This window comes from Colletotrichum paranaense, assembly GCF_030867605.1.
Source record: "Colletotrichum paranaense strain IMI 384185 chromosome Unknown Scaffold_16.1, whole genome shotgun sequence".
NCBI classification, from domain to species: Eukaryota; Fungi; Ascomycota; class Sordariomycetes; order Glomerellales; family Glomerellaceae; genus Colletotrichum; species Colletotrichum paranaense.
In genome coordinates, this window is record NW_026848974.1 from 446,993 (window position 1) to 465,907 (window position 18,915).

The following is an 18,915-nucleotide window of genomic DNA, read 5'->3' on the forward strand; positions in this document are numbered from 1 at the left end:
AGATCAATCTACAGGTAGACAAGCCTCTACGGCTTCAGTAGACGGAAGGACGAAAGGATAGGAGCCTAATCCAACTGGTCAAAGTCGTCCAGCGGCAAGGCAGTACCCGCATACATAGCTGGGAGAAGTCATCTCGTTTACATGCTCAACAAGGGGAAGGTTACGATTTACCTGTTGCCAAGCCGGTAGCCCAAATATTGAACAGAGGGAAAAGGCACAGAAGGATGACCTCCCACGTCGGGGGGGGGGGGGGGGGCAAATACATGGTCTCCTTGTAGGGCTGCCCTGAACAGTCGTAGACTCTGAAGACTAGGAAGGCAGAGATCTCACCGTATAGCCCTTGACATCCTGTCGCCCTACTTTGGGGACTCCGCAAAGGTAAAGTAACGCCGAGAGAATGGGACTATCAAGTCTTCTTGAAGCGGACAAGGTAGTTGAGGATGTGCATCCTGGTTCCAGGACTTCCCTCTTTGGATGTAGTATTTCAAATATCAAACGAGACTGTGATATCTCTAAAATTGTAATGAAAGAGGTCCTGCTTACGATGTAGCTCAAAATGGCATTGCGTAGAACATCACAAGTAGAGACGAGACGAGACTCGTCAAGAGATCATTTCCAAACCGGGACGAGCTTCAGTCGAGACTTTGATAGCTACATGAGCCCAGAGCAAGGCCACCCCTTGCCAACGGCTCCCTCGCTTGCCTGCTTCTTCGCCGTGTGTAAATTGTTTGCAAAGCGGACTTACTGTGCTTGGCTCGTCGTTTTTCCATCCCCGTCCCCAGGATAACCTCTTACGAGTGAGCATCTAGACTGCAAAGCCGGATCTAGGTCCGTCTGGCATGAGCTGTCGTGGGGACATTAAACATTGATCGATGAATCCTCCTCGTCGACCGGAATGGCGGCATTGTGCGCTGGCTTCGCTGTACCTTGCGCCACCCATCGCTCGACGAATCCTTCCATCTTGGTCTGTTTCCCCCCATCTTCTGTCTACACCCTCTCTCTTTCCCCGAGAAGACTCGCACTCGTTCGTCGAACTAGCGTCTGGCCCGGACACTAATGGAGCACACCCGCTCCCCGTGAAATCACAATCGAGCCATCGAGATGCTGTCCGCCGTCGAAAATAGCAACAAGGTAATTCTGGAGCCTAGAATCTGTCATTCCCCTCAATGCCTGGACGATGTGCGGTGGTTGGTCCGTGAGGGCCATAGGATCGACCTCCCTGCGCAGGTCACCGCCTCGTTACCACCAGGACCCCCAGCCACAGTTTTGGGAGGATCGCGTGCATACCGCTCAAGCCACGCTCGCGGGCCCAGAGTGCGATCATACAGTCGAGGTTGGCCAGCTCGGAGTCGGGCTGAGGTGAGAAGGGATATCTAGGAACCACAAGGCTGACTTATTCCCCTTCGTGAGACGAGCTGATGAGACGTGGTCCACATAGAAGGCTGGCGCACATTCTTCCATGTTGTGTCCTTTGATACACATCATGCTTCCAAATCGTGACTGCCGCCAGAGGCGGGGGCCGTCCAGCTTACCTCCCCGTGACGACGACAACAAGACGCTTCTGCATTGTACGCATACTGCGAATGCAAAGCTTCAAGATCGGATCTTTTCGCCGCTAGTCCCTCAGACGTCGCCGCTTCCAAGTTGAGACATGCCAGGTCGTCCACCACCTTCAGCCACAATGCATCAGTCCTCTAGCCCTATGAGCCGTGCGCCCCCCTTACCAATTCCCCGGACAGCCATATGGGAAACCGTCCACGAGGTCCGGAGGACCTGAAGCGAGACCAAATGCTCCGAATCACATCGGTACATGAGCCGAGTCGGCCATAACGACGGGGTTAATCTGGAAAGTCCGACCGCGAACGCAAGAAGATGCATGGCAGTGCTGCGTTGGCCCAAATTGCCCCGTGGTGTCTGGAGACGCTGACCTGTTGTCTACGAGAGCTCATTGCTGACGCTCGTAACGCTCTTGCCGAACTTATTTTCGTTGATTATGGCGATAGACACATTCGTCTGACTTGACCACCACCGTGATTCGTCAGGAGATAATGATAGAACACCGATGCCGTGGATCGATATTGTCCAAGGTTGACACTGCAATTCCAGTCTATCTTTGTTCCCACACATAGGCACGGCATCGAGTCGCTGGCGGACGGCATCGACTATGAGTGGCCAGATGCCGCCACCACAGTTGGCCAGACACATTTTGTGCATCGAAGAGGGCGCGACAAGAATATGTGCTAAGTGCGCCATTGCAAGCGGGTGGTGCGCCGCCAAGTTGATCGATCTCTCGACATCAGGAGGGGGGCGTGTCTCTGGCACCTCTTGGTCATGCCCCTCGTAGGGCGCTTGGTGCGAGACGTTGAATCCTCCCGATGAGCCAAATCATCCATGCTCGCATGAACCTGATTAAGGGCGTTCGGGATGGATCGCGCCGTTACATTTCACGACCAGAAGCCACGCAGGCCAGGCCAGATTGTAACAATGTTGTCTTCGCACTTTTGCGGGGGTTTGGGTGAAGGCGATTGGCAGGTTCGGGTTGATATATCAGGTCCCGCCATGCCAAAGTGCCAAACAAGTCGTAAGCAGAGTGGACTTGAATATCCGTACAATAGCAATAAGTTGATGTCCCCGTAATAAAGAAGGAGCCAGGGTCTGGCCAACGATCGTGGATACTGTGGTGTGTCTGTCTACTCGTTTGCGGCACAGCCGCAGCATCTCAAGTCCACAGGGCAACTGGATGTAACAGTGCTGGGCCACGTCGAGCGTGCAGATGACGGCCATATGTCAACTTGAATCCAGTGCTTCAGCTCATCTTTTGACAAGGGGTGTGCTGCAAGACGCAGGCTTTCCGTTTGAGAGTGTACGGGCGAGCGTGTGCTGTTTTGGAACCTGACGCTGCATGTCAGACTTTGGAGCAAACCAAGACGCAGATGGAGAGCGGTCGGTCCCTCGTAGGGCTGGGAGGAACACTTGGGGCCGGCAGCGGAAGGATTCTGAGTGTGTCTAATGGCCGGTATGTACGAGTGTACGGAGAAGGGTTCCGTCGGCCAAAGGTGTAAACGTAAAATACGTGTTGAGGGCGTATCAGTACGTCCACGTACAAAGGTCCCATCCGTCTGGCTAGCCACGGCACCAGCTGGCCCGCGAACGGACCATGACGTCGTAGGCGCGGTACTCGAAATTGGTCTCATTGCGGATTTCCCTCTACCAAAACATTTGTCGGAGGGAAGTGGTTTGGGTGAAAGAGCGATTATTCGTGACGGTGACAGCGTAGAATTTGAGGGGATTCATTCATGGGTGACGTCGACGTATCTAGAGCAGAGCCGTGCCGCCCCTCTGCATATCTTGTCGACGAATCGGCAGGCAGTATACGCGGCTTTTCTGGCTACGCTCGTGAACACGGAGAGCAAACCAGAAGAGGCAGTTCAACCCTTTTCCCAACATGAGTATGCATTCCGCCGTGTGGTGTGACCTATGCGTCTCGTGCAGGTAGCCCTAAATCGCTCTGCCCTACAGGGCCAGAGAACATCAGGTACTCTGCGTACCCAAGAAGACCTGGTTGTTCCCCGCCAGTCTGTGAGGTCTGTGAAGCCGCGACGATTTTGGCGGCGTTCGACCTAGAGACACCATGGTCTGAGGCACGGCGCTCCCAACTATCGCATTTATAATCTGCTGACATATAACGACGAGCGCCCGCAACCTGGTCTATGCTGTCTGTGCCGCCGCGAAACTTCCGGAGGTCAGGCGAGGGTTAGAAGAGCTAGGCATTGTTGATGATGCGTGGCCTAAAACCTGTCTCTTGGCTCTTCAAGTCAACGCCCGCTTCTTAGCTTCAATGTGAGCCTTCAGGACATCAGAGCTTGTTCGAGCCTTTGCGAAGTCGGAGACTTCGACAGCCTCTCGGCGACTTTGACTAGGTCGGGGTGAATCCGGGGTAAGAGGCACAGTCCTCCCCCATCGGCCAAGGATTCCGCAAAGTCGATCAGACTAACAGTGAGATTTCCTTTCAGCAAACTGTGTCCCTTGGCCGGGATTTGGTAGACCTGGTAGCATCATAGATTCAGGCCCCTTGGTGAAGCACGGTGTTTCTGGCAAATCATCAGGAGAAAAGAATGATATGATCCCACGCGGAGTATGGGAAATGCAAAACACTGAAGAGTCGGTGACGCTAACAATTTTAACGTAGCAGACAGACGCCATTTCCATCTCTTTGCAGCTCAAGACCGCAGTTATATGTGGGAGAGCGGAGAGAATCTCAAGCAAAGTGGGATTCTGCGGTGCCCACTGCACGCATGCGGGTTTCTTGTTCACAGGGCAGTGTTGTATGCCGTGTGCAGCGTGCTGCAGAACGACGGGGAATATGAGGAGTCCACGGAACACCCCTAGCCCGGTGGGCTACAGCCGCTTGAGCTGTAAAGGGCGAGATGGGAAGATGCAAGACACTTCTGAAATGTCTATGGTGAAATTTCTAGGGCCCGTAATATGAAACACAATGGTAAGCAGGACGTCTTCCTGTGGAGGTTCTCATTTGATGAATGTCCGTGGGTGGCAGCGTCGTTGGTGCAACGGTACAACCTAACCTCGTGTGCCGAGTGCTTTCGACAACGTTTGGTTTTACGACTTCGCAACCTCGGCCTTTTCCTTATTGAGTCGTTTACGATAAATCAAATGCTTGGCCGGTGCATTGTGTTCATTGCTTTCAAGGGGTCCCAAGGGGCCCCATCACGCTGCCCATCCATACTGTCGGAGCTTGGGGGCGAGTCCCGAGACTTTGGAGCTCACTCGTCCGAGACCGTGGCATGCCGCATGAGCAGTGGGCTGTTCAGAGTTCAGAGTGCCTGGCAACCCTGGCCGTCTGGTCTCCATTTCGATGGGCAGTCGTCAACGTGGCAGTTGTTCCTCTACTCCGTACACACTTCAAGGGTCCGTTCAGGGTGCCAACAGCACTCGCATCTTCACTCCTTTGGGAAGCAAGCTTCTGCTGTGTATTTGCGGTGATTCGGGTTATCCGTACGGACGCAGCCAGTCCGGGTCGGGTGCGGAGTGGTTATTGCAACCTAGCTCAATGTGGCTCCGTAGGATTTGGAGTTGACGTTCGGATAGCAAGGTGATGATGAAAACCAGGATTCAATCGTCAACGGCCAGGACTCAGGCTTTGGGAGCAGCGGTGAGGCCGAGGTTCACAACGCTCACCACAACGATTAAGTTGGAGATGTCTCCCATCGAAGGTGGCAGGTGCTCCCTAGCCTTCTACGAGTCCACGCTGATGACAACTTGGGGCGTGGGCAAAAATGCAATGGATCCGGGGCCGGATTGAAGCGTGACACTGCAGCTTGTCTTCATCGACCCGAACTTGTGTCAAACCTTGAGATTTGTCCAGAGTTTCGCAGTCTTTCCTAGTCTGGCAATTCGTAAATCTGGCCAACGAGTTTCCGACCGTAATCTTCGATCTTTCCCGCTTCTTGCGTCTTCCATGCGTATGCGTACGTCTCACATAATCAGGGATGCTTTAGGACGCAGCCTATTGACGAAAGCGCAACGATCCGCGATGACCGTGAAAGTGGTGAGAACTCAAAGCGTCGTATTTGGACCTATTCCCCTCTCTCACACATGGGTCGCACGAGTAGAGAGACGTTTCCTTAAAAAAGTGCTTGTTGCGTTTGCATCTGGCAGAGGCTCGATTTTGAAGGGGTGAATGTCATCGGACCCAAGCCAATGAATTCGCAGCTCATCGCCGATGATAACATCTGACTGGTATCAGAACCCCACTGCTTCACGCTGAGGCACTCTCTCTTCTCTCTCGATTCGATTTTTTCTCAGCTTCTGCGGTCATCACATTGTGTCCAGGTGCGTTTTTTTTTTTTTTTTTTTGCGGCAAATTAACGGGCCACCTGAGGATCGATCTCGTGGCTTGAATGCTGTCCATTGCTTTGAACGTACATGCGCGCCATGGACCAGGCTACATGGCGTGAATAGGTGAGCCAGAGATAATTGGCTCGAATGAACGCTGGCCGTCAACGCCATCGGATGTTTTCGCTAGGCAAAGTGTAATATGTGCCGGAATGTCTGAAAGCGTTTATGACCCAAAAGTCGGGAAATCATAATCCCAGTATCCGTAAAGATGCTTCGGATATGATAGGTACTGTATGGCCAAGAAAGAAGCTAGAGTTGGTGAAAACAACATGGTCATCGGTGCCAACCCGACCCAACCCAAACTTTAAGCCTTGTGGGATTGATATCGTAGTGGCAGGGACTTTCCCGGTAATGTCGATGACGGACGGCGGATTATGGGGCGCTTGCTGTATTACTCAAGCCCTCAGTGCCAGTCTAATGTGTCAGTCGGAAGACCTCCGCTTGAAATGTGTGGCTCATCTCACGGCCTGAGCCCGTTGCTGATGTGATTAGGGCGACTGGCGTTGGTGCAGTCCACAAGCCCGGGCCTCAATGGGGCTGCACCATCTCGTCCGAAGCTGTAGCTCTGGGGGTCCAGCTTGAAGCGGCCTAAGAGCGACGATCGCGTTTTGCGTCTCAAGGCAGCAACAAAATGCACCTTGGACCAGCTGGCCCTAGGTTTCTCCGTCTAATTTAGAATATGCAGCACCTTCAGGACGCCGACTCACGGCCTGAGATGCTGCCGGGCGTCAGATGCAGTTCGACCACCACGGAAACCAGCCGCAACATGGAGGCGTTGGTGCAAGGCCACGGATGGCCACTGAAGTGACTTGAAACAGCGATGAGCAGCGTGGGCTTGCCACAAGTGGAACGCCACCAATGGTGGCAGTCAACGTTTGCTCAAGTGAGGTGGCGTCCAGACTCGTGGGTGTGATGTTCCAGAGGGGCGGGCAGCAGCTCGTAGTAGGTATGTACGCGACTATGGTAGCTACAATCATGTTGGTGGTGGGACTGAATTGGTGCTTTTAGAACTCTACCGGTAGAGCCGAATCGGAGTGGTAGCCGTGCAATGCGAGGTTCCTTTGTTACGGCGGTTGAGTTGTACCGCTGTAGATGTGCTGTCTGCTGACGGCCAGCAACACCCTTGACTGGCAATGATGTGCATCGTCCTGTCACTCAACGAGACTGGGCCGAAGCCAATTGCTACTTGAAGGCTCTTTCTTCCCCCACACGTTGGAGATGATGACATGGCGTACCTTCGAGGGGGGACTTTTGTTGGCTGTTGAGCGGTAGAAGCTTGTGGAGAGCGACGGCGCATCTGATGAACGCCCGCGAGAGAGAACGATGAGGGCGCTGTAAAACTGAGAGACCAAGCCACGCCCCGAGTTCCCGAGCGAGCCCTATCCGTGATTTAGTTTAGTGAGCTTCAAAACTGTGCTGGATATGCCAGGAGCAGGTAGCGCGGCAACGATCCAGTACCTTAGGCCTGAGGCTCAGTGTCTCCTCACCCCAGCCCTAAAGGGCGTCAAGGTGCGGGCGACGGCGTCATGTGTGGTCTTCTAGTGCGTCGGGAAGTGACCGAGGTCTCGATTCGGGAGAAGGACGCTGATTGAATAGAGTAACGAGCTAGATGTGGTCAAGACTCGAGGGACGCCCCATGATTCGGACAGCAAGCGACCGAGGACGCTGAGGCCGAGAAGGCGAGATGGTCTACTACTGCGTGTACAGCCGAGCTGGACTGACAGGCTTGACGAGGTGCAGAAGGATGAAGCGCAGCCAAGGACTGGTAGAAGAGTCTGCCTAACGGCGATGCAAACATGCGAGAATAGCGGCGATGTGATGGGGACAGAGCCTTGTCGTCGCGATGGCAGTGCAGCGGAGACATCTGTATCCGTACGGGTACTGGTATTGCGGTGAAGGCACACCTTGGAAAACCGTTTTCCAATGTCTACCTAGGACTTTCTTCCCTTGCTCAGGTTGCCGATGGCTGAGTGAAGTGATTGGATGGCATGGCATGGCTTGGATGGCCGGTCGTGCTTTCTCTGTGCGAATATCCGTATGGAGCCCAGTGGGAAAGATGCAGCTGTATCTGTTTTCGTATAGACACTTCCATCTGTAGCAAGAGTGGGTGAGTGGTAAGGAGGACTGGAGGTAAGTACGGAGTACTCCGTACCTTATCCGTCCATGCCAACGTTGATGGGGGAGGGGTGCACGGTAAGGTAAGGTAAGGTAAGCCGTTGACGTTACCGGGCCTGCCCTTGCTGCTCTGGATTTTAACGACTGCCTAAGATACCTGGTCTGGCCTGGCCTCGCCCATCCGCACCAAGATCTCGGGACCGGACGAGGTCAAAGCCAGCCGGCGTCTGGCAGTAGCCACCAAGGGTGTGTTCTGCCGGCGGGAGAGAAATTAGAAGGGAGATGGGGGTTGAAGACTGTCAGTGCCTGCGATGAAGTGAGTGAAGGAGCTTTGCCAAACACAGCTGCATCGCTTGAGAGGTGGGTTTGCGTCCGTAAGTGTAATCTGTGCGCAACATCCCGGTCCTGAGGTGAACACCAAGTGATGACCAGCGGAGCGGCGCCGGCAGGCAATTTCCAACTTGTCCAACTTCCACTGGGCCTCGCGAGTCGGAGGTTGTCACTGCTCACCTCAGGCCAACAAGGTGTGTTCTACGGAGTACGTCTCCGAAGTATACCGAGGTCGGCTGCATTAGGTAAGCCCCATGAGGAACCGCACAACGTACTGCGTTAGTACACTAAGGTAAGGTAGGTAGGCAAAGTCACTAAGTACTCACAGATCCACTTCAGGGTTGACCCCAAGCAGCACGGTCTGTCGATCAGAAGCTGACTTTAATCACATCGAGCAAGCACGGTTCACTGCTTGGCATGGCAGCAAGCTGGGGTTGACCTTCAACCGACATCCATGAACGAAACGATGTATCCCTACGGGGTGAACAATGATGAAAGGTGTCCACAGGGTAAGATGATGGTTAGGTATCCGTAGAAACATCAACGGGGTCATTGCAGAAAACTTTGTCAGAACGGTACGAACTTTTGTCAGTTGCGTCAAGCTGAATTGCTTGATAGGTGGTCTCGAATAATTCAGCCCAACTCGGCCACGATAACAACAACAGTAACGACCACGGGAGCAGAACCTGCCTGTAAGACTTAGAAAAGCAAAAAGGAAACTCGTTGATCGTCTGACTGGATGTCTCTAAAAGAAATTTGGGGCAAGTTGCACCCGTGGGAGGCAGACTACGGATAGATGGTATATCCGTACCTAGTAGGTGATGACGGGTCAGACTCAGACACGGGATTGGTCAAATAAGCCGAGACGCCCGAGTTCCTCACCTCATCACCTTAGAAAAGTCAAGGATAGGCATGTCCAGCATCTTACGGGTATTTACAATGTGGCGTACAGGTCAGTGTGGGAAAAGGCCATTGGCTTAGGTTGTTTTTCCATGCTGACGCCTTACGGACGCTATTTGGCTGTCCCGCGCGGGAGAGCTTCCCAGATCCATGCCTTCCATTTGTTACTCTACCTTTTAGGTTAACAACATGGGGAGGTAGGCATCTGTCGCCGTTAAACGACCCAACTTCTGTCATGGCCGAGGAACCTTGGTCGTCCGACGTCTCGCTGCTCCGGGAAAAAAACCCTCAAGGAGAAAAGAAAGTTGACCCAAATTTGGAAAGACGAACAAATGATTAGAAGGAGGCCGGGAAATAGAAAAGACCTGGGAGCAAGCAGACGAAAAACAAAGCCAAAGCCAATTATTGACACACCCAAGACACCCACCCACATCTTAGAGGTATGGAAGTCGGGACTTTGACATTGGACAGCAAAACGCCTAGCGCACGTAGCGCACCCACTGCGGCTACCCTGGCGCAGACATCTCACACGCTCGTCTAACCTTCTAAATCGAGCCATTGCAGGTCCCATTTGCCGCTGCGGTGCCGGTCGGGGTGGTTGTTGTCCTAAACTAAGGTATTGGTAATCCGTCATCCGAATGTACATTGCCCCAATGTGCGTAATGAGGTAAGGTAAGGTCAGATGTACGGAATTCTAGTGCTCATCCTCGTCCGCACACCCACTTCCATGTCTTGCCCCGGATACGGACTCGGAGCAATGAGAGACGACACAAAGCCGATGCGCGGCGGGGTCTGTCGACGACCCCATACCTGACGTACATCCGTAGGGTATTGCCTTCGTTTGTCGTGTTTTACGCTCGCCCGGGATTGGTTATCTCGGTGACATACGGACACTCCGTACGGATGGAACGAGAAGTAAGGTAGAGATTGTGGACACGGGATAACGTCGAGTCACCGCCATATCTCCCGTCGGCATAAATGGAAGGAATGGCAGGCAGGGTAAGGTAGACTGGACTCCTATTACTTTAGACGCAATAAGTATGCAAGAACGGAGCCCGTATCCGTGAGGTACCCTGAGGGAAACGCCTTGAAGAAGATGCTGAAGGAAACAGCTGTCGTGATTTTCCTTGCTCGTTCCCAAGACGGCACCTGCCTTACCTTGCCTCGCCTTACTGTGCCGTACCGTCCGTAGGAACATCCAGGTAGGTACGGATATCTAGGTAGCTACCTGCCTTACAGAACCCCTGGATACGTACCTCCTCTTTCTGCCCCGGTTCCCCATGAGGCGCTCATCTAGACCCGAATAAGATTAGACTCCCATGACCCAGACAGTACGTACCGTGCCTGGCGCTTTCCCGACCACACACCGTGCATCCCCACTCCTGTCCTGAACGACGAACGACAGCTCCAATCTCCTAGGCCTTTTTTTTTTCTTGCTCCCCTTCTTCTCCAATTATCGTCTCACCCAACCTGCTCACATTCTCTCCACCACCATATCCAAGACTGGGCCACATGCGGACAAAGCAGCGACAAGGATCCCGATCCTTTACTTTCAAACTCTTGGGGGAATCCAAGGGACTTGTCATTCCCTCGCCATTTGTCGCACCTGGTTTCTTACGTTCTCCCCTGGGTCTCCTCTCCTATCCGCCCTCCGTTTCCCGAATACGTTCTGTTCGCGCAATCTCTCTGCTGAACGCCGGCTGTACTTCGACGGAGACGGTCAACACCTGGCCCGTTCTAAACCGTCCTCCCGTGTCAATCTCTCGTCTTCACCTAACCTATCCGGGCATCTTGTTATTCTGCAATGCAGCGGTATGGATTGGCTTCCGCTTCCGCTTCCTTCGTTCCCAATTTGAGTCGCCCATCGTTGTGGGCACTACCCAACCCGCCCGTTGAGAGCATCTAGTGTCCGGCTTCTTCAAACGGTTTCCTTCTATCGAAGCACCTCAGTCTTCCAATTGGACTTGGGAATTCGATACCGCTGCTTACCCGCTATCTGGTTTGCTGTCGATGCTGCCAAGAAAACAGACGAATTGAGCACACAAAAAAAAAAAAAAAAGAATGAGAAATAATCGCTTCATATCCTTAGATAGGGCAGCGTCACAGCCCATCGGACCAACATCAAGTTCTTGCTCTGCCTGTCCGGTGCCGGGCTAGGTTTGCTACGCAAAACCGCCGTCCCGACGTACTGGCTCCCGGCCCAACACTGCCATTTCCTGGGGCCCAGTGGTCAGTCACCTACTGCAACTTAGACAACCTCAAGAGGGCATGGATACAGGATGCCACACACACACACACACACGCACACACTGGCTGCTAGGCCCGGCATCCTACTAACACATCATTTCATCTTTCCTAGGTGTTCTCTTGCGCGCGCAGCGGTTCCTCAGTCCTAGCTTGCTGGAATATCACCTCGTCGAATCGATGATCGAATGCCCTCAACTCAGGGTACTCAGACATACAATTACGGCCCCTGGTTCCCCGTTAACGTCGAAACTGCTGCCTCAATAGGGAATAAGGTCAATTGAAGTCCCATTACCCACTCTTTCCCGATCACAGACCGGCTGGGACGGGTTCAAGTCAAGGGCTCCCCTTCCCCGTCACCAACATCCGTGGACTGTCGTCTTCTTCCCTGAGCCCTTCCCCGTGGCCCAGCACCAGCACAGATACCTAGTACTACCTTACTATGTAAGGTAGCTGACCCAGAAACCCAGAAACCCAGAACCCAAGGGCCGGTCTCTGACGGCCAGCCAGGGCTCGAGCGATGTCATCCATGATCCATCCTCTACTTTCCACACCTCTTTCACCTAGCAGTGCTTTAGTGCGCACTAGCCTTAGCCCTGCAGCCCGTCTCAAGCTTGAAGCAGGGACGTTGACCAGGGCGTTTCGTTACGGCTGCCAATGCTTTTGCTGGAAATGCTGGAGCCTATCGATCCCTTCCCCGTCCCCTCCATAGCCCCATGTCTTTCTTCACTCATCAACTGTGCCCGTCTGCCCATCATCCCCCTCTACTGTGTACGGATACCTCAGCACGCTCCGCAACCCTCACTCACTCTTACTCTCGCTCTCATTCTCACTCCCCCCAAGGTCTCATTAATTCTGTATTGCATGTCACTCGCACTCGCTCACACGCCTCTAGCAGCGTGCCTCCGCTCTGCGCGCGCTTTCGCTCTTACACCATGCGCTAGGAACTCTCTCGCCCGCCCTCACCTCCGTTTACACCCCCTCCCCTCCGCTCCCAAGCAAAAGTCTGCCCTCGTTCCCCATCTTATACACGCCCCCTTATTCTCCACACCCTTCTGGTGTGTTGCGATCACACCCCCACACCCTCCATAACATAACAGTTTACACACAATGGGCGCTGGTACCTTACTCTGTTCTCCATCCTGGCCTGGTCACTCAATCCCATCTTTCTTACCCTGAACCCCTGCCCGCCGTCTGGACTTACCTCCATGTAGTGTAGCTTGTCTCTTTGAACATGTCCGTCTCTTGTGTCTTCTCTCCTCTCATGCGATGAAAAAGGTACGTCCAGAGGTCGGGATCTGGGCTACCATCTCCACAGCTTTTCACTGCCCGCTTGCCATTTATAAGCCAGTGCCCGCTCCTAGGCCTGTGAGGCTGAGATCTTTAACCTTCTGGTGATATCCAAGTTTAGCATCTGTGATCTCGTTGAACCAAAAGCCTCCACCTGGCGAGCAAGCAATCCTTCCTTCTCCAGACCTCAAAATCGTTGCCTGATCGTACTGGTCTCGTTATAAGTCGTCGATCCGGGTCTTCGAGTATCAAACATCGTCACTGGCTTGATACAACTCATCAACTGGTAACAACGCTTGGACATACACAGCAAAAGGTATACTCTTACACAAGTACATCTCGACATCAACTCTTCAACAACCTCGCCCGTATGTGCCATCCAGAGTTTCTTCATCGTCGTCCTTCTTCTTTTTCAATGGCTTCCAGTTTTTCTGAGCAGGGTTGCGAGGACTCTTACTCACTTCCACCCAGATCTAGAGCAGGGAGCCGTGTATCAGCTACAGCTGCTCAATTCGCCAACATTCAACTAGTCGATTCCCCCAGAACGCTACCGTTAGAGTCCAGCCCCTCGGTCAGATCTGAGGCTCTCCATTCCTCCGGGTATATCAGTCCCAACCCGCCCAACTCCGCAACCTTTCTCTCAACCTCCAACTCACAAGGATACTCGCCCTTTCCCCTCCTACCTCCTGAGATCTTGAACGCAGCAGAGTGGAACGAACACGAGGTACATCACACTTCGGATTCGACCCCTCTAGTCAGAGTGGACCCCGCCCAGGACTACTCTTCCAACCAGTCCTCTCCGCCACTGAGAACTGGAGCAAGCATGAGGTGCGCTTCCAACATTGTACCAGCCACTAGACTATAAAGACCATCTAACACTTCCTCCTTCTTCAGCACTGTTGCTATTCCATTTGACCCTTCGTTCACCATGGGAAGCCGATCAGCATTCACTTGGCCTGGTAATTAACCGTCCATTTCAACTCCCCTCTTGTACCCTTCTGGGATCCTCTAACAATCTCAACTTGAAGGTCTCGACAACCCCGAAGCAAGCGGATCATTACTTGGCCACAACCTCTCTTCCCTCGGACACCATCACCAAGACGCCAGCCTCACACCACCCAGCGGTTCCAGATCAGTAACAGCAAGTCCGCCACGGGGGACTTTGACACCAGAGCAGAGGGAATTGAAGAAGCAGAGAGACATGGCTCGTCGAGACTCAAAGGCATCACAACGCGTCCACAGAGCTGGTAGCAACCCCTACATCCATTCGCCTCCCCTCAGCCTACCCGACGTCTCTTCAACAATGGGCGTACCCGTGTACACGACAGCACCGGCGCCAATCTCCCTTCTCGCAGAGCCGGCAACTTCAATGGGATCGTCATCATACCTCCCCTCTTACAGCCCGCCTCTGTCAGACCATGGCTACCAGAGCGGATACCCACCAATGGCCCAGGCCTACGGCATGGGTGGCATGGACTACTCCAACCAGTTCCAACCGCCAGCACAATACGGGTATGTTACGAGAGAGATGGGGATGGCCCAGGAAAGACGCTTCGAAACTAATAAGAACCAACGCAGAAGCCGACACTCGATGCCTGTTGGACAAGACCCGAGCCTGATGTATGGCGTGCCGCCACCGATGGGCCCCGGAGCCCCAGACCAAGGGGGGCACGTCAGAGTGGTGCAGAGCCGGCCTAAACCTCAATGCTGGGAACACGGCTGCAACGGAAGACAATTTTCAACCTTTAGCAACCTCCTGAGGCATCAAAGAGAAAAGTCTGGGCAGGCGACCAAGGCCACATGCCCTAATTGCGGCGCCGAATTCACAAGGACGACGGCAAGGAACGGCCACCTTCTCCACGACAAGTGCAAGCAGCGCCGAAACACGTGAGTGCTGTTGGCCGTTGGAACCAACAGCACGCGAACGGGGGAGAGAAAACCAGCAACAATAACAACAAAAGTCCCTTTTTCCAACACACACACATACGCAAGCCATGCAAGGACCTTACGGCCGTGCTATTTGCGGATGGAGGGGGGAAAATACCAGATCCGTTTTACCATTCGAACTGTACATGTTTGGGGCATTCGAGCATTTACTTAAACAGGAAACGAGAGAAGCCGAGGAGGGTTACAAAAATATCGCTGGAAAGGAGAGAGGAGTCACATAGGTAGAAGTTGTCCAACGAGCTTGTCATTGGCACACTTTTTTGGGAGTCCATTTTTTTTTTTTTTTTTTCTTGGTTCTTTCATTTGGGTTATTTGGGTTTTCCTACCGGGGAGGTGTTTTTTCGGTTTGTTTTCGCTTCGTCATCTTTCTTCGTTCTCACGACAATTTTGGAAGGCTTTTGTCTATGGGGGAAGCAGCGGCAGGAACAGCACCAACGGCACAAGACGATCAAAATCGTCCAGGTGGCACATCTTCTTCTACTCAACTTTGCGATATCGATATCGATAGAAACTTGAAATATACCCTTTCACTAGCGTCAAAAAGAACGCATCTTTCTACATACACGTTCCAATCCCGTTGTCTCTCAGTGCATCAGCGTCAAAATTAGGGACATGCAGCAACTTACGTTGAAAATCAAAGTAGATGCAGTCCGTCAAAATTAGAAAACACCATTGTCTGTCTTACCAACGTCGTCTCATCTCGTCTCGTCTTACAATCCATCTGTAAGACGGACATGGCACCCGGCGTCCGTGGAGAAACCCTTTTTTTGTTTTCCCTTCGTGGTTATTTTTGACTAGTAACAAGTAACAGCAGTGCGCGCAGACTTACCTAGCGGACATGGCATCCGAACATTTTAGGCGTGAGAAAACAAATCTTGTTGCCTTGAAGGATAAATTACAAGCATCCTTGAACGCACGTCATATCGAATAATCAATTTTTTGTTTTTCTACTTTCGCTCTTTCGCCCTCTCGCTCTCATATCCGCCTTGTCGTTAGTCTACATGTGAAAGACATTACCAGGGGGAAGGGGGGCCTGGCGGAAGTGGTGAAGCGGGAGAAGGGAAAAAAGAAAAGGCCTCTGCAACCCCGGCACTTTTTCGCTTGAACCCCTGGCAATCTCGAAATTGGGTGAGTCGCCCGCAACCGGCAGCCCGCAATGTCTCTCAAGTTCCCTCACGCCCACCCCACCCCTTTCTCTGTTTCGGGCATTTGTTACCACCGACCGTGGAAACGACCAAGCCATCCAAGCTAGGGCCCTTGAATCTTATGAGTGAGCCAGCGAGAGCGGGGAGGGAGAAATGGCTACTATCCAAAACAATGGGAACTTCGAAGAGGGGCGGGCCCAAGGAACAATTGTTGTTGGCGGCCGCCAAACGACGCCGTGACGCTGGGTCCCTTGTCAAGGCGGCCGCGGAGGCCAAGTAAGAAGAGTGAAAACGAGGTTGGGAAGACGAACAGGGACCTGCCCTTCTCTCTCCCAAACATACAAAGGAGGGAACAATAAGCATTTTCGCTGGGAAGGGGTTTACGAGATGACAATGGAGCTCCCCCCGATCATGCGGCATAGTTTGGTAGGCTAGTTGGATTTGGAATGCGGTACTCCGTGAGGGAAAATGGGGACAACCAAGCAGAAAACATGAGTACATTACCTTGCGTTGCTTTACATCCGATGTCGTTGGATCTTTTGTCAATTCGTCAGAAATGGAGATACGACGGATTGTGGAGGGTTAGACGTCGGATGGACCAAGGTTTGGATGGATGAAGGAGGGGGGCGCGACGACGTTTCCAGCGAGGGCAACGGGAGGAGAGGAAAGGTCCTAGCTTTCGGAGTCGCTCTCCGTCCATAGGGGAGACGCTGATGCATAAGCGCCAGCGCCAAGTGAGCTATGAGCCGGGGGCTTCCTAGTGATGTCAAGATCAGTCGAGCGGAGTTGGAGAGGAGACCGTCGTGCTTTATCCGACTTTTGCAAGGGCCCGGTGGAGACTCGAACACCCGGTGGGCTCCCCCGGTTCCCAGCCGTGGAACTCACGGATCGTGGGGCTGGATTTCCAGGCCATCGGCGGAAGCAATCTATCGTCCACGTGTACTTCGGACGGGGAGGTGTGAGAGAATGGCATCTGTGATCTGGTAGACTGGTACGCGGCGCGCCCAGCATCCCATCTCGCTTGCTTACTATCGCTCGCCGACATGGAGGACCATCGGATGATATCAAGAAAAATATGGGGATTCTTGGTGGTGGATGGAGGTCCCCTCTTCACGCCGGTGCCGGACCGAGACGGCGCGCAGCCAACTTGGGGGGGGGGGGCGCTTTGGCGCACTTTGAGGATCAATATATGATGCCATTGTTGACTGGGGATCGCCCCAAAGCGTCTCTATTTGTGAGTCGTAGTGTTAGAACCGGGATGGCTAGCAGAGCCGCTGCGAGCAAGTGGCTGCCGTGCAACGTTGAGAAGCCGTGGAGTCGAAAGATGCTTTACCAAGTTTACGGGTCGACTGGCGTAGGATCGGCACCGTACAGGCGGACAAGGCAGGTATCAGACATCCGTACTGGCCGCGGATGCGATTGCCTTCTTCTCGAATTCTCCCTTACCCATTCGACATCGCCCGATACCAGGACAGCAAAGCTTGCAGTCATTTTTTGTTCGCGAGAAATGCTGATTTGACGTCCATCGGACCAAAGCCGAGACAGAAACGCTAGTCGGTAGACCATCCAGAGTTGAGCGACACATGCAATGAATACTTGGAAGAGTATGCAGTTGGCCGAATCAGGCTGACCGACTTGCATGCTGCCATCGGACAAGGAAACGCAAGAGGGGCCAGTCGACTCAACCCAAGCCTCTTCTGTCTAGTGTAACTGGTCCCGGCGGGCAATTGAAGACCCGCCTCCCGTCACAACGGACCTGGTTGGGGGACTAGGAACCTGGGACCCGGGCTCCCAGGGCTCACAAGGGAGAGCGGGCAGCGATCGCCGTCGCAGACGACCCAGACAAGCCGGGTTCAGTCAAGGCAACGAAGTTTTTTTTTTGCAGATGAGCTGCTTAGAGTTGTCTGGCTCGACCGGCGCATCCGTATTCAGCCGTCTAGACTCTAGGCCAGGAGTGGCAGGCCAGAATTCGTATGAGTAGGAAAGCCTCAGCAAATCTCAGGGTTATGATATCTTCTAGGCCAAGCGGGCTGCAAAACGGTGAGCAAAGAACAACAAGCAAGGTGAGGGGAACAGGATCAGATACGTACCGAAAATGAAGGTAAGGCGAGGTACGTACTTATTGGAGAATGGGAAAATGCTGGAGGTGTGTATGGATAGTCACTGTGGTGTGGTGTGTGGTGTAGCTGACTCCGCCTTCACCCCTCCCCCCATGTCCGACACAGCCGCGATGGAAATAGGACGGGTCCTAACTGGTAGGGAAGACGTTGGTAGGTTGTAGGCGTCCCTAACGATGTCTGGTTTAACGTCTATCGAATCCATCTGATTATGGAAAGAGGTCGGGGTTGGAGGGTTGATCGCGACAAGCCTGCCTTTAGGCATCAAAATAAGGTCGAATTGGAGATGCACAAATCTCGTTTGAGCTGAGATGAGTTCTTGCTTCTGAGAATTTGGGGCTTGGAACGGCCCGCCAGGGCAAGAAGGAATAGACGGGCGGGCGGGCGGGCGGCGGAGGAGGCGGCGGCGGCGGCATACCGCGGCTGTTGACGCAGGTAGTGCGCAGACTTGTGCGGTAGTCATGGCTATCGTGGTGGTGGTCATGGTTGTTGGAGTTCGAATTTTTCTGTATCACTACGACTAGACGATGACGACGACGATACCGTCGCTTGCTCCTTTGGCTTTGAGGGTGTCCCGTCGATGGCTGCGCGACGCCCACGCGCCTCTCCGAGGTCTTCCGCGGGAGGATGAGGCACAGGACCAAGTGATGCTGCGTCAAGGGCGTGTCATCCTCCGAGTCCGAGAATTGCGAAGGAAGAAACGCAGCCCAGTCCGAGATCAACGTGGGATTGAGGAGCCATGCAATGCAGATGCAGTGCGAGGGAAGACGACGTGGGTGCCACCCGGTTGGTGTCGACGACCTGGTGATGGATCAGAAAGGGCTGGCCTGGCAAGTTGTGAGCGTTGAGAGCGACACTGCAAAGGTGAGGGAGGCATCTTACTGGACCGCCCGGACTTTTAGAGGGGCGCC

The 18,915-nt window shown here is 53.4% G+C and overlaps 4 protein-coding genes across 4 annotated transcripts; 3 read left to right on the forward strand and 1 right to left on the reverse strand.

Moving 5' to 3' along the window:
• Positions 1-10,838: 10,838 nt before the first annotated feature.
• On the forward strand, positions 10,839-11,117 carry CPAR01_14656 (uncharacterized protein; the record flags this gene model as incomplete). Its single annotated transcript, XM_060498906.1, has 1 exon — positions 10,839-11,117. A coding segment is annotated over one exon (279 nt), but the record flags the coding sequence as incomplete, so codon positions are not given.
• A 1,252-nt stretch (positions 11,118-12,369) lies between these two features.
• Positions 12,370-12,597, forward strand: CPAR01_14657 (uncharacterized protein; the record flags this gene model as incomplete). The annotated part of the gene is made up of 1 exon (XM_060498907.1): positions 12,370-12,597. One exon carries the CDS (start codon positions 12,370-12,372, stop codon positions 12,595-12,597), a length of 228 nt encoding a protein of 75 aa, XP_060342370.1.
• A 1,126-nt stretch (positions 12,598-13,723) lies between these two features.
• Positions 13,724-16,625, forward strand: CPAR01_14658 (uncharacterized protein; the record flags this gene model as incomplete). The annotated part of the gene is made up of 4 exons (XM_060498908.1): positions 13,724-13,754; positions 13,824-14,307; positions 14,374-14,682; positions 16,616-16,625. 4 exons carry the CDS (start codon positions 13,724-13,726, stop codon positions 16,623-16,625), a joined length of 834 nt encoding a protein of 277 aa, XP_060342371.1.
• Positions 16,626-17,225: 600 nt separating this feature from the next.
• CPAR01_14659 (uncharacterized protein) lies at positions 17,226-18,085 on the reverse strand (the record flags this gene model as incomplete). The annotated part of the gene is made up of 2 exons (XM_060498909.1): positions 17,226-17,588; positions 17,978-18,085. Coding segments are annotated over 2 exons (471 nt in total), but the record flags the coding sequence as incomplete, so codon positions are not given.
• Between the last annotated feature and the right edge of the window lie 830 nt (positions 18,086-18,915).